Consider the following 16,428-nt stretch of genomic DNA (forward strand, 5'->3'; position numbering starts at 1 on the left):
TAGTGCCATTTCCAGCGATCTGGGAGGCATTTTCGGGCAAAATTTTCTTGTACACTTCGCGCCAACCTATGGTGGCGCTACGCTTAGATAATTTGCCTACAGGCTTCGCCCCTCCCTTGGCAAATTCCTCGCTACCCTCGTGTTCGAATTTGTAACGCAAACAGCAGATATCACATTATATCAGTGAGCATGAAAATGGCGTTCCAGGATGAAAAGCCTCAAAACTGTACGACTTGCCTGAAAAAATAACCAAAAATTTTTGCGCTTCGCGCGCGTTCAACGTGTTCATGTCAATATCATATAAGCAAGCATCGGTTATTACATCGCATGCCATCATGTACCGTTTGGTCCGTTCAAATTGCGCAGTATACCGCGGGATGCTAATGTAAACAACGACATGTCTCATGTAGATGTATAAAAAACATGGAGGTCCAATTATGTCAAAACTCTCTTTTACATTAGTAATGGCGAATTAGGGGATGCACCCCCACCGCGCAGTGGCGGAGCGTCCATACGGTCAGGAGGGCGGATCCCCCCCCCCTGACGGACTCAAATGGACTGCTGGCGCCTTTTTCAGCTCTTCACCACTTTTTACTTATTCGTGATTATTGACTTTTTTATTGCGCTCTCATCTACTTATTGACATTTCTCACATTTTGTTGCTGTAATTTGGCGATGACACCTTATTCTTCGTTTATCTGCAAATTAGCCAGGCCCGGAAAGGGTCATTTCCGGCGATCTAGGGAGTATCTTTACTCAAAAAATTTCTGTACGCTACGCGCCAACCAGTGGTGGCGCTCCGCTTAGATAGTGTCGAAAGCGCCCCTACAGACCATTCTCGCCCCTCCTTACCAATACCCCTAGCTCCGCCACTGCCGCCGCGCCTCCTACGCCTATGTGTGTCGTGTTCGGTTTTCGGAAATATCTGCTATTTTTTCATTTCCTTCAACCAAGTTTTATAATAGCCGTTATAAGAGGTTTTAATATTTCTACACCAATAAATTAACTGTGTCGGAATTTTAGAAAATTTCTGACCAACATTCTGCATCACACTTCCCTCTACTCGTGCAATTTTGACCGGTCTGTTAGGGGTTGAATGATGTTTTTCTATATTGGTTGTCCATAGATGACATTTTGTACAACATTATGGGTATGTTTTCAAGTGAGTTTATTCACGAGAAATGTGAATTTTCAAATTCTAAACAAATACGGGGCTTAAAACCTTGAAAAGTGGGGCTGACGGGTATTGTGGGCCGCGACGTAGAATCACCTACAAAAGCAAAGACCCACAGGAGATGCGATCAGGTCGAACATGATGTGTGCCGGGTTGACAATCTTCAAAAAGGTTATGGATGGGAAAAAACTATTAGGAAATACTTGGTTCTCAGGCAAAAAGTGTACATCTGGTTGGTCATTTCAAGCCTGAGAAGTGCCGTTTCCGGTGATCTGGGGGTTATCAAAACAAGAAATTTTCTTGTACGCTGCGCGCCAACCGATGGTGGCGCTACGCTTAGATAGTAATTCGCGCCCCCCGGGTTTGAAAATCCTGGATACGCGCCTGTTATGGTACCCTTCTACATAGTTATCGGAGTTCATATGACCCATGGGCCATAGATAAACCTCTTTCCACGACCATATGTTGAACATCTTGTAAGAAAGCTTTTGTCTTGCCAGAGGTGTTACGTCGATACCATTGTCGAATACGTAACTGAATCGGTAGCAGTTACTCATTCGCGAATGTCGAACGAGGAACGGGGAATAAGTATCTAACTTCACACCGGTGTAAACCGCCTCAAAACACTTGTTACGGATCTCATTCCGTCCTAATAACTTTTTCCAATAAATACGGGAATATACGCAATAATAAAGATATCGTGCTACCAAAAACACGGAATGAGCAGTATCGATTGAGTTGATAGTTAAGTACATATTTATCCCATCAGTTGTTTAATCATCATGTTACTCGTCCTCAGTTGCCTTAGTCAATATACCAGAGTAGAAATAAGATTCCGAGTTGGTCATGCCCTGGATAACACTACATCCTGTACAGGAAGGGCATATGCCGTGAACCTATCAAGTATCAACCGATGTTTTCAATAGCAGTTGGTATATAGTTGCAGTACAATATTTGTATATACTATTTTTATTTGTAGCTTATTTGGCTAATGCCTGAATCCCAACACCCTCTAACTTAGATTAAAGTTCAGGCCAGGATTTCCTTTGAAAGATTTTTTTTGTTTTTTTGTAAAGTCGGTCTGCGTATCGACCAGCATGTAACAGTGCTAATTTTAAAGGTTTGCAGTATTTCCGCGAAATATGCCAGAAATTTAAATATGGTCACCTTTGGTCATAATTCTTAAATTGATTCTTATTACCGCCTTGGAAGAAATTTACCCCACTGAGAAATTCTTTCATCTTGGGTGTTCATTAAGAAAATGTCTGAGAACAATTTGGAGAATAACGACCTCCAGGAAAATAATTTTTGAAATGTCTAGCAATTATAAAGTGCTATAATTTGGGGAATATACAGACTACCTTTAAACTGGGGGTGGTAGCTTGATAATAGTCACCAAAAATATGGTGGGGTAACAAAATTGCCAGAATGGCTTCTGGTCACTACCAATCTTATATAATAACTCACCATTTGTATTTAAGCACTCTTAATTTGTAAAAAAGTAGCACCATCCTCTGGGAAAGGCACTGGAGGAGCCAGGAAGCAAACAGAATATCACCAGTTGTAGTTTATAGGTCATGCAGGCACTTTGGGCTGATATGGGGCTAAGGACTACTTTGAATTGTAATAAAATATCTTTCACTAGGAGAATGGAATTGCATTTGATGCAAGGATGTACACCCTGCAAGAACTTTTTACTGATTACTTTTACTGCTGTAGTCTTCAAAATGTGTTAGAAGACTATAATATAGCCAGTACTAATTTACAAGGCATGTCTAGTGAAAGGAACAGTTTAATGACAGTTCAAAAGTGTCACACTAAAGTTAACAATGTGAAAGCAGTCTTGATATTGATAATGGAAAGATGATCGAGTTAGGGTATCAATTAGAAATCACAATGCAAATAGAAATATTAAAGGATTTATATTGAAGTTAAAGTAATTGACTTCAATCAAGCTGACAATCTGGCTGTTGTGCCTGCCTGTCCTTGCGGGCATCAGTCCGGTCTGCAGCATGTTTTAGCCATAATTTAATGACTGCTTCCACCTGTGACTGGGTTGCTGTTTTTGTCAAAGGGTTTCTTGAGATGGCCCCTAGGGACAATAGGAAAATACGAAGAGCAGTTATAAGTATAATCACATGAATAAACCAGGAGAAAATGTAATCTAATGACTGACCGCATGGCTTGATTGATACTATGTTGTTTATTTCAGGCAAGTCTCATCCCAAATGATTGGAGGGCATTGATGATACTTATCAACTTGGTCCAATTTTACTGCTCTGCTGAGCACTTTGCAAAGATGATTACATTATCTTATATGAATTACAGTCACACATTGCAGTTTGACAAAACCATTAAATCTACACAAAGTTGCTTGATGGTTAAAATATGGGCCTTGGCCTTTTGGGAAAAATGTATACAGTGCATAATGTTTGTGTGTAGTTCAGTTTGAAGCTTTTCTACATGTAACATGATGCAACATTGAAGCACTGTTAGTTTGGCACAGTATATACCATTTGAACAACTGGGACGATTTTGTAATTATAGGCATTTGTATTTCTTGGTAAATTGAAAAATATCAGGAAACAGTTGGATAACCCAGCCAAAATGAGAAGGATAAACAAAGGGCATGAGACAGGGTGGGGGGGGGGTCCTTATAGATTAGGTAACCAATGGACAGAGCACTTGTGAGTTCATAGCCCATCGTGGTGAAACATTGCGTTCAATGGTGGTTACTACATTCATTCATTCATTTACTGTTCTCCAACATTTTATCTCAAACTTCTGGGCTGGGCTGTGTAGCATATTAGCAACAAGTATTAAACCAGTACTTAGAAATGGGGGCAAATAGAGAGTATGAAGACACACCCTTCAATTATATTTAACATAATTTTTACTTACTTGTTATATAGTTTTCTTATTTTAAAAGCCTTTCAACTTGTCCCGGGCTCTGTGGTAGTCTTCAGAGCCTTTGCCAAACTTGCTGAAGATTTGAAGGGGGCCACAAACAAGTACCCTCAGAAACCATCCATTTCTCATTGATGATGGCTATCTCCTTAGAGTCCGTAAACTCCACAATATGATACAATGGGTCCATGCTAAGATTGAGTAATATAATTTTTCTAATTTATGTTAAAGTGATGATCATATATGCAAGTAAATGAAGTGTAAAAATGTATAACATTAAACTTAAACTAACAGTAACTGGCCTCAAGTCTCCTTAATATAAACTTGCTCTTTAATGTAGGATAGGCATAGCAATGAACCAATTTCCATGCGGTAAAAGTACATATTTTTTTTTTAAATTTCCCTCGAATGTGATACCTGTAGATTTTCACTTATATTGTCAACTTGTAAAATTCCTATACACATTGATTCACAAGGGATAGCTAAAGTAATTTTCCTTGTGAGTGAATGATCGATAAACCACATACAAATCATCATTGGTAACAAAAAAGTTTTGCACTAGGCACACATTATTCCCTATTTGAACACAATTGTCCCCAGTGCAAAGAGTTATATGGACATTCAAATCTTTGTGATAAAAGTAGGTATGCTGTGACATAGCTAAATGTCCTTCTGGCACTGGCCCATTTGATTGTTCTTGTTTGAGGATATTGTTCTTCATGCTTTTCTGAATTCCCCCCTTTCTCAACAGATGCCCAACTACTTGTCGCAGTGGCAGCGATGGCTTTTTCACCATTTTCTTCAATGTGCCCAAATAACTTTCAAATGGAAATGCAGAAACATTATCTAGTGGACCATATTTACGTGCATCATCAGCAAGATGAAGCAAACACTATGTACATTGTACACTACCATTTCCTTGCCATACAATTTGGAGAAATGTGCAACAAACAGTTTTAATAATTCTTCAGAATAATCAATCAATGATGATTGGTTACAAAGCATTGGTGACAACAGAATTTGAACTGCAACAGAAAGCAGCAGGAAGTTGTGGTAAAGGTTCATTTGTATTTGGCTAGAAGACTAATGGACCAGTGTGGACTAAGAATTGACGGGACTCCGTAGCCTTCCATCTATCAACTTCTCCCTTGATCTTTTTCCTGAATGAGGTAATAGTCACTTCATGTATTACAGCATTTTCTTCCGACGAACATTAAGAGTGAAAAAATACGAATGAAGCGGTATCGTTTGGTCTTAAATTTTAATTTTGTTTTGACCTACCAGGTCAAATTGCGCAATAAACAGATGCTGAGTTGTGTGTGTCCTGGAAAGTCCGTAAACGCTACAACTGTTAGGATAGCAACGTTGCATGCTGCTAACATTCTTTTGAGTAGAACTCGTCTATCCCAGGTCGGTAGATGAACTGTTCAAATAAACATTTACTGGGCCTGAGAATGAGCAGTTTTTGAAGAGGTTCCGAGCCCCATTGTATGATTGTTCGACAGGTTTGGACTTGTAGTAACCGCAGTGTTATTGTGAGTCTGAAAGATCGCTAGGCCTAGTCCCTGGTCAGTCATGTCGTTACTCCTAGAAGTAGTACTAGTAGTAGGCCTAGTGCTTACGTTATTGCTAGGCTTAGCGACTCGGTTTCTTCTGTTATAGTGTCAATATTGGACGCTTTACGCTTCGGTTCTTCGTTGAAGCACCGCTGACATTAGCACTAGCTCAAAATTAAGCTCAAAATTAATCCCTATGTCATTCATGTTACTCGAAGTATTTAGCTGGATGATTTAAGAAGTACGTACAGTGTGTATTAAGACTCGGTTTGTGTGAAAACATGTAATGTACTGCTGTAACTACTTGCAAGTAGGCTATATATACTGTACAGTATTCTTTTGCAATTTGAAACATAATAAACATATTTGCATATACTCATGGCAACGTTACACCATGTCTTCATTTCTTTTAATTATGACTTCATGATTGCCACGGCAACAAACCAGTGTTTGTCTAACATTTCGATCCTGAAGCAATTCTCCTCTCTATACACTCGACCAGTCACGAATTGCATTCGAGACTGGTCCAGTATACAGAAAGTTGGTTTAGGCATTTATGAATGTTTCTGAATAAATGATTGAATTGAAACCTTGCATTTTGTTAACTTTTTTAATATTCTGTTATATTGAAATTATGTTACCAGGGTAAAAAAAAATTTATTCATCAAAATCATCAAAATTTAGTTAGTTATCTAGATAAAATACCCTTTTGTTACAATACTGGATTGCACTTTGTTTATCAGGATACCAAACATTTTGTGTAAAAATACTGACTGTACAGTTACATAGAATGTTTGTAACAATAACAATGCAGTTTGGTTATCAACATACTAACGTAACAAAACTGTTGAAGTTACATTATAAACTGAATAAAATGTTTTGTAACAACACATTACAGTTCTGGTTATCAAAATACAAACCTTTTTTGTGTAAAAAATATTGTCACAGTTATGTTAACTGGTTATGTAAAATGTTATTTAACAAAAACATTACAGTTTGGTTATTAAGATAGAAAACTATCTGTGTAACAATTCTCTTACAGTTACATTATAAGTTACATACAATATTTTGTAACAACAAAATTACAATTTGGTTATCAATTTACCAACTCTGTTGTGTAACAATACTATTACAGTTACCTCACTACGTTACATAATATTTTGTGGAACAATATCATTACAGTTTGATTATCGAGATGCCAAACATTTTGTTTAACAATTCTGTTATGGATACATTATTAAGTGACGTAAAATATTACAAAACGGTTACAAGCTGGTACGTGCACGAGGTTGTTACTAAATTATATAACCTAATGTTACAAAACATGTTACATAACATGTTAGGTTACTGGAGCAATACTATTATGCAAACATTTTGTGTAACAATTCTGTTACAGTTCCGTTATTAGGTGACATAAAATATTACGAAACGGTTACAAGCCCCTGCGTCCACAAGGTTACATGTATGTTACAAAATTATACAACCAAATGTTACAAAACATATTACATAACATGTTAGGTAACTGGATCATTACTATTATGCAAACATTTTGTGTAACAATTATGTTAACGGTTACTTTATTAGGTGACGTAACATATTACGAAACTGTTACAAGCATGTGCGTCCACAAAGTTGCATGTCTGTTTCCGATTTACGTAATGTAACGTTACATAAATTGTATATGTAACTTTCACAGAACCGTTGCATAAAAAGTTTGTAGGGTAGGCTAAATAATGTGGTACTTCTACGCACTAAATATAAAATTGGTCTGACCTTCCCTTCTTGAGATATCGTGTTTACAAGCTGGGTGTCACAAACGCACTCACGCACCCACACATACGCCATAATGAATGCATAGGTTACGATTATCATCGAAACCAAAAACAAGGAAAGAAAGTGAAACAAATTTAAAAAATAATGAGGAAGAAGGAAACAGTATACGTAAAGTCAGTGTAAAGAAGAGAAACAGTATTTAGTCTGTATTATTTCAAATGAAGAGATATCTTTTTTAGACCCCTCCCCCAAACACCACAATGACTCATGAGGCATGATCAGCAATGGGATAGCAAAGCCCACTTGGTTCACATTCCTTGCAGTTGCACCTAAACTAATATTAATATTAATAATAATATACTAAATACTACTATGGTTATAATAATTAAGGCAATATATTATATACCTAACGTTAGGCTAGGTCCGTGCCTGTAACTTGACAACATATATCTCATTTTCTTAGGTTGAAAAACTTTCGTTCACCAATTTAACAGAGATTTCCATCATTTCTGCTTTCATTTTGCCCGTATAACCTTGCCCTACAAGATGGGCTAGTCGGTCTCTCTCGGACATTTTGGCTAGTTCTGACAGCACTAAATTCTTAAGAATTTGTGTACGTATTTTGACGTCGTAAAATTGAACTGCCGTCAGATTCAAAGGAGACAACAACATCAAAGGTGACAACACACTCAAAGGAGACAACAACGCTGAAGGAGACAACAGCATCAAAGGAGACAACAACATCGAAGGAGACAACACCATTAAATGAGACAACAACATCAAAAGAGACAACAAAATTTAAACAGACAGCATACAAGTAAACAACATAATACATGCCCTTTTGGTGTTCCGTGGTACACTGCACAAAAGGCCCTGCGTGACTTCTCTTTAATTAACAGAACAAGGACAAGACACTATACGCACGTAGCCAAGTTGGTGATGCACACTAACACGTACGGACGATATGTATTGTAGGCATGTATATTTTGTACTGAGACGGTCAAACTTTTCGCATGTATTAACTTTTGAAACTAGTATATGGCATATGGGATCTATCAGACGTTTTTTTTTTTACCGTGGTGTTCCCTTCGCTTGTGCATTTGTGACTTTCTGAAAGCCTTGCTTTATGGCAGCGAGACCGAAAAATACCCAAAGCCTTATATTTTGTGGATTCAATTAATATTGCATCCACTGACTGGAAACTAACTGCAAACACGATTAATTACATTAATAAATGAAGAAATACCCGAGATGTCGACATTTTTCACAAGGCAGGCATTTTGATTGCGGCAAGACCCCGAGGTCGTATGGCACGGTATGTATACTGGCCTATAAAAGCAACTAATTTTACGAAATATGACCAGACGTTGAGGCAGTTTTTTAACCATAATTTACTTTTAATTAAAGAATTGCTACCCAAAATTAAATATCAAATGTGTGAACAATTCTAACAACTATTTACTTCTCTTGTAGCTGCATGTTTATTGGAAGAGTGACGTTAATAAAAGGTTCACTTTCTTACGAAATGTACGTGGAAAGTCCATTATTATTGTGTCGCGTTCGCAGTACACTCCGCACAATGACGTCACACGGTGACCTGTACGATCATGCGTTTTACGCATCACATTTCTAATCAGTGAGAATCTGATAAATTTGACATCAAATTTCTCTAAATTACTGTCCCTTTCGACTAAACGGGAACCACAGTATTGTTTGTGTACTAAAATAATTTAGTTTCAACCAAACAAAAGAATTTGTTTCGCCTCCATCTATGCATTTTAAGTGAAATACAAGTTCACTTAAGTTGAATACATTCACTCAAGTAAAGTTATTGGGTAAATGTTAAAACGGCTTGCCAAAGGAGCGTATTTGAGCTATTGACGGAGATCAAAGGTTCTTTAGGGTTAACAGCGATCAAAGTCTAAGACGACAACTCCAAAATTAAAGCTTGGTGAAACTTGAGATGTGATATGTAGGTCTAGGTTCATTTGCGTTTATCTGGAAATTTAGCATTCCATTGTCACTTACATTGATTTACATATCAGCAGCTTGCGATGATGAAAGCGAGATTACTTTGATAGAATAGTTTACTCAGCGAACCCCAATTAACGGGTAATTAACCTTTTCGTAAGAATTCTGTTGGCCAAACAATTATGCATGCACCATTTCTTATTCATATTTCAAAATCAACGAATCAAATCTTCTCTATCACATGACATCAGACAATAAAAAACACCCGCCTGTTTCGTTCGTGTTTACGTACATTGATGTACTAGGCCTATACTACTATAGATGAAATTAAGTGAGCCTTAGTAGACGTCTACTAATATTCATTACCGCGTATTGCAGCTATCGCTTACACGAAAGAGCTAGCTAGCCCAATGTAGACAAATCAAAGGTATATGCCTACTATACATATTGTCTTTTTCCCACGGCACTTACCTTGTTTCCTGCGTGGGCAGCCATGTCTAGATTAATATTGTTGTCTCTTAAACAGGAGAGGCTAAGATCGCGGTGTTCACTTCTGTAAGTCTACCGTCGTTCTGCTTTCCTTGCTCACCAAGCAAACAGTTTTACCGATGGCGGAGCTCTCGAAAAAAGAGCTTCTTTTAAACATCCGGACCTTCCCCAAAACATTTCAGTTGCAGACTACACGAGCTAAAAATAGAATATAAACTTCCCCGGACCATCCAGCGCTTTCACTTATGTTAGCGACAAAGAAACCGAAAACAACTGAAAGCTGCCAAGCGTTAGCTAATTCGTTAACTTTAGTCAAGCAAAATCATCCCAGGGCTGATGATATTACGTTCCACACATTCCTCCCGGGGTGTCGGAGGGTTTAACTCTACATGAGTCAAATGTCACTAACAAATTAATACGGTTGCAAAATTTAGCACCATTTTACATGTATACTCTTGATTTTTCAAAAAGGGACTCCTTCCGTAACATGATGTTAAATAAAACTGTATATATCTCTAGTACAACGCACCACCCCATAGAGTTTAGACAATCTTTTAGGCTAAGGTGACCAGACGTTCTCGGTTTTCGGGGACAGTCCCCGATTACAGTGTGCTGTCCCCGATAAAGAAGTGTCCCCGAAAATGTCCCCGATTCGTCAAAATGTTCAGGAATTTCGAAAATATCCCACATTATTAGTAAAAAAATTGTAAAAACAAAATTTAGTCAAGAGTGTAGTCGCAGAACGCCGACTAACCAGTATTTCAGGTAGGTCAGTGTAAAGTGGATTATGCTAGATCGATCTAGCCTAGCACTCTTTCGAAAAGTGCTCTTTTGAAAATAAAATTGATTTAAAAAGTGCTTCTTAAGGCCGGGTCACATCTGCGCGATTCAACTCAAAAGTTGCGCCGTCGATTTGGGTTGATTTGCAATAGAGCAATGTCCTAATCAGCGCAACTTCTCAGAAGCAACTTTTCTGATTCGCGTGATTTTAGTTGCGAGTTGAATCGCGTGTTGAATCGCGCAGATGTGACCCGGGCTTAAGTATCACTATTTTACATTTAAGCACCTTAGGCACTTGAAAAATTTTCCAGCTGCGTGGGACAAACACCGCATAATATATCCGCGTATATTAATGTGAATATATACGCGGATATATTAATCTAGATATTTAAATAGCGTCAGGAATCTAGACTGGCAATCAAAAGGAATTGCAGTGGATGGTGAACACCTGACCCATCTGAGATTTGCTGATGACATACTTCTTCTAAGTCACCAACCACAAGAGCTGCAGACAATGATGCAAGAACTAGCCAGAGAAAGCAGAAAGGCAGGACTCAATATGAATATCAAAAAGACTAAAGTAATGATGGGTGACAGAATAAGAGGACACCAGATTACAGTACAGGGGATAGAGATAGAAGAGGTGGACAGTTACATCTACTTGGGCAAAAGGATCTCCCTCAACAATGAAACACCGGGAGAGGTAAACAGAAGAATCCAACTAGCATGGGTCAAATTTGGTAAACTAAGCTTCATTTTCCGTGACCAGGACCTTCCAACATCACTGAAGAAACAAGTTTTCAACCAGTGCATAATTCCTGTACTATCATATGGTGCGGAGACCTGGACAACAACGAAAAAACTGGAAAAGAAGTTGAGAGTGACAGAGAGGGCGTTGGAAAGAATCATGATTGGAGTCACAAGGAGAGACAGAGTAACCAACCAAAACTTAAGAGAGAAAACCAATGTCCAAGACATCATAAAGGAAATCAAAGTCAAGAAATGGCGATGGGCCGGCCATTTGGCCAGGCAACATGATAACAGATGGACAAAGAAAATTACCAACTGGACCCCAAGAACTTGTGTCAGAAGGAGAGGCAGGCAGAGTAGAAGATGGACAGATGAACTCAGAGAATTTACAGGTGTTCAATGGCAAAGGAGAGCACAGGACAGATGGAAATGGAAAATCGATGAAGAGGCCTTCCTCCTGCAGTGGAGCGAAATAGGCTAGAAAGAAAGAAGAAAGATATACGCGTATTAATTCAAATATATACGCGTATATATTATTTGTCAATTATAAGGCGTAAATATATGCGCGTATTAATTCGAATATAAACACGTTTTAATTCGAATTCATAAGAGAATTAATTCGAATATATACACGTATTAATTCGAAAATATACACGTATTAACTCATTCTGTTGTCTAGATCAGGTAAGTTTGGGCCTGTGTGTACGTCAATAGATACTAGCTTTGCAAAGGCTCACTTATTGCACTGGCGAGGCTACAATGTGGGTGAAAGCTATAAGTCATGCCAGTTATTGTCTGATTTAATACGCGCATATGTTCGAATTAATACGCGTATATATTCGTATTAATAAGAGAATATATTATGCGGTGTTTGTCCCATACGGCTGGCCATAGATTTCAGACAAAAGGTTAGATTGATATGTCATGGTCAAATTGGAGCATGGAAAAAAGTGAGTGCTAGCTACGTGTCTATAACTTTCCACCGATTTTCAAGATATTGTGCAGTAAATGTTAACTTCCTTAATACCTCCTTTCAGATGAAATGTATGATAACCTCAGTCCTAAACGTTAATGTGGATATGTTATTTTATAGTACATTCTAATAACTCGAGCAAAACATGTTCTACTAAGGAGAATGCGCATGAACTTACTATAGTGTATAATATACTTTTGCTCTCATTCAGGCCTGTTCGAAACATGAGGAGCAAAGGTAGTTCGTTATTTCCATCACGACACTCTTGTGTTTGTATAAATGTGCGTTAGACCATGGAATTCACCTTGCGACATTACCCCATGGAAAAATCCCTCACGAAACACGATTCTTACCCACACACTTTACGCATTTGCGGCGTACTCGTACATGGAGTCAAGTTAGTCTAAACATGTCGGAATTTCCCTGACTGTTATAGGATATACGACACCAGAGAAAACGCGCGGGCGATGTTATGACGTTTGCGGCTATAAATAGCCAAGCGGAGTTAAAGTTATCCAAGGAAGAGATCAGAGTGAAAGCTGGCCTCAGTGATATCGCCAGACATTTCAATCTTGGGGCACAGGGAGGGCACAGCACTTAATTGGGGGTGGGGGCACAACATGTATTTGTGAATGTCATCCTTGGGAGGTGTCTAATGTGAGGGGGTACAAGCAATTATTAATTAAGGGTCCTTTGATGCAATCGGGTGCAACTTGATGTAACTTTATGTTCAAGAATTTTCGGGCTTAGTCTGTTCGATATTTATGTTTTTAATTGAGGCGGATTAAAAAAGTTATACAAACTATGGAAATTAACCCTTCTGCTTTGATAATGTTTTTAAATAAGAGTGTTGAAATTGAAATTCATGCAGGGTGGTAGTGAAATTTAAGCACTAGTGGTTCCCGCCGGGCCTCTGTGACCTTGTTAGTGAGAAAACGACATGGTTATTGTGATGGTCGATGGAAATAAGTTTTACTGATGAACATAAACGTTTCGTCCTTTGTAAAAATAATTGTTTGAGTATTTTTGTTTAAACTACAAATCGATCTGTGGGGCACCTCGAGGGGGGATGACGATTTTTGTTGGGAGGGCACGTGCCCCAGGCCAAGCCTTGGCGACGCAACTGGCTTGCCAGGCTGTGTGGAATGGTTCGCAACATAAACAGGGAGTAGCTATGCCCTTACAACTCCGTGGGATAAATGTGTGTTTACCTAGGCTAATTGTTAACCGTTAAGTAACGTTCCAAATAGCATGAGATAAAGCCACACTTTGCTCCCAACAATACTTTAAAGGAGCATATTGCGTTTAAGTATCTCCCCAAAGTGACGCAACATACCATTAATTGTCATCCTTACGCTAGTCCAAGCATGTACCAAACATATTTTGCGCACAAAACGTCTCGAATGTTACAAATTTTCATCAGTAAAATGGCAGGCTAATTATCCAGCGAGTGTCTAAGTTCGTACCACTCGACCACAATGATTCTACTGGTGTGTGAATGCGTATAAACTAGCATTGTATAACTGCCAAGTGTTATGGTTGTACAGAGTGCACCTCTGGTCTCTGAATCTGAACATTTACACAGAATTATCACTTTTTACATTGAGGCATGCCAAGCCGTAAATAAGAAATGAATGTCTAGCAAGTGGTATGTCAGATATAATATTAAATTAATAAAACTCACCAGGGGTGCACTCTGAAGATGGGTATTAGTCTGAGATTAGTGACGACCGTGTAATCTAAGCTTACTCTTTCAATGGAGTGAAAGAGTTAGCAATTAGATATAAATTGGGAAGACCCTGTTGCTCAAAGTAACACGTTTGGATCAATTCAATTGCGGGAAGGGGGAATGGGGTATCTTTCATTTTACCATCATAACTGTTTGCTCTTTTCTGAATTGAGGTGTTAACAAGCTTAATCCTTGTAAGCCCAGAAATTTTGCTTTATTGGTGAAGTGACAGAAATTGGCGAAGAGATTTGTTGTTCATGGTTTCAAGACAATTCTTTTAGTTCGAAATACTTTTCCTGGTATGTTTACGATATAAATATACATTGGATATGGAGAAGTACCTTCCTTTTAACAAAAATCCCTTTAGGTCCAAATATTAAGTTTGCATTCTTCTATTTAATCATTAAGATTTGAAATAAGGTATTTAAATATCATAAAGATTGCAACTTTATTCTGACAAACAATTCGTATTTCCATCCAGACGTCATCTACCGCTACCACGATGGCGAGACAATAATTTCCCCACCAATGTCGCCTGTTCGGTTTTACACTAAATTTTGACAAACTCTACATTGTTTATCTTTTTAGTTTAGGTTAGTAGAAAAAGGGATCAGGAGGGACACTTAAGTCCCCATCAAGGACCCTATAGAGAGAGGGGAAAAAAATTGAAGACACAAACACTCAGACCCGATTACAATGCTTAAAGTGCTTGTCAAAAGCATTCTTAAACCCATTGACACTACTTGCAAGTACAACTTTCTCAGGCAAACCATTCCACTCATTCACAACCATATTAGAAAAAAAGTTATGCCGAATATTAATCCTACTATGTGACTGTAATCACATTTAAAGTATGTTTTGATGTTAAGAGAATTTTCGCGGCTTTGCTTATAAGTGATGTCGTCCGTCCTGAGTTTCCGCCATTAGTATGATAATGTATTACCACGTTTAACGTGTACAGTGATGTCTTTTATTGTATAGTTGACTGATTTTCGACTGTGTAAAGTTATAGCAAATTAAGTGCAGGCTTCTTCTTCACTTGGCTCTCCTTTTCCGAGGTTTTCCCTCCGTGTAACTCTCTCTTGCCCCGACTCAAATCTGGATAATACTAATGACAAAATGGATTTAAGTTTTATAACGGTCTCCAGGATTTATTATCGGCCGGCGTCGCCTTTTGTATTAAATACATGCGAAATCATTTTTGTTCACCGAAATTTGAAAGTGAATAAATAAATATGAGTTAATCAATTGATAAAAGTTAAAGCATTCCAAAATAAAGATGCGCTGTATTTAGGTGGGCAAAACAATGGACGGAGAGGTTAACCAATTTTCATAAATATCTTTGCTACATTTGTATGCACTTCCTCATAGGCCTACCACCATTCATATAATACCTAAAATATGAATATACGATCAAAACGTTAACAACATTCCCTGAAAGGTATGCTGTATATAAACCCCAACTATAGCACGCTATCATGGAAGAGTTTCCTGAGATTACGTAATCGACCTGCCTTGGTCGTAAAATGACCTCTTTTTACCAATTAGTTTGCAATGCCTGCCACATATTTTATCTTGTATTATTTTGTCTTTTAACACTTAGTCTTAGTCTGTTATTTTCAATAAAACACAAATGATTGCTAACCTTCAGGAGCCGGCTCGCATGGCTCGGCCAGGCGTGCCACCTACCCCCCCCCCCCCTCCCCCAACCCCCCCCCCCCCCCAACCCGGCGCGGCGGAACGGAAAAATTATTGGGGGGGGGGCTAATGTGTGGAGACTATCTAAGCGGAGCGCCACCATCGGTTGGCGCGGAGCGTACAAGAAAATTTTGATTTTTTTAAACCCCCAGATGGCCGGAAACGGCACTTTCCGAGTGTTTTATTCTGCGAATACCTATAGACCGGCAGCCCAGGGCACTTTGATCAAACGAACGAGGTACCAATATCTGAGTATTGGAACATTTGTGGAAAAACCCAGTATATCCAAAAGTGGATGTCTGCCGTGGTCGCTCTGCTGCATGTGGCCCCTGGGGCCGGTTAAAGGGGGCCCCAAAATGCATCTGATCAAACGAACGAGGTACCACTCGAAACCAATGTCAACTTAATGCATGAATGCCACATAGTACTGAATGGCCCATGCCAGACAAATTTTCTGCTGCAAAGGGCCCGCCAGACGCCCTAGAAGGGCCCCTAAAAAAATGCATCTGATCAAACGAACGAGGTACCACTTGAAACCAATGTCAACTTAATGCATGAATGCCACAAAGTACTGAATGGCCTATGCCAGACAAATTTTCTGCTGCTAAGGGCCCGCCAGACGCCCCCA

General features: G+C 38.7%; 1 protein-coding gene across 1 annotated transcript in view; it reads right to left on the reverse strand.

The window, feature by feature from the left end:
• LOC139972021 (uncharacterized) overlaps positions 1-10,105 on the reverse strand; it is a 28,378-nt gene extending 18,273 nt beyond the window's left edge. Inside the window, exon 1 of the mRNA XM_071978882.1 lies at positions 9,853-10,105. Coding sequence (XP_071834983.1) covers positions 9,853-9,876 — 24 coding nt within the window. The 5' untranslated portion in view covers positions 9,877-10,105. The remainder of the gene's footprint in view (positions 1-9,852) is intronic.
• Positions 10,106-16,428: the final 6,323 nt, after the last annotated feature.

Source organism: Apostichopus japonicus, chromosome 8 (genome assembly GCF_037975245.1).
Source record: "Apostichopus japonicus isolate 1M-3 chromosome 8, ASM3797524v1, whole genome shotgun sequence".
Lineage (NCBI taxonomy): Eukaryota > Metazoa > Echinodermata > Holothuroidea > Aspidochirotida > Stichopodidae > Apostichopus > Apostichopus japonicus.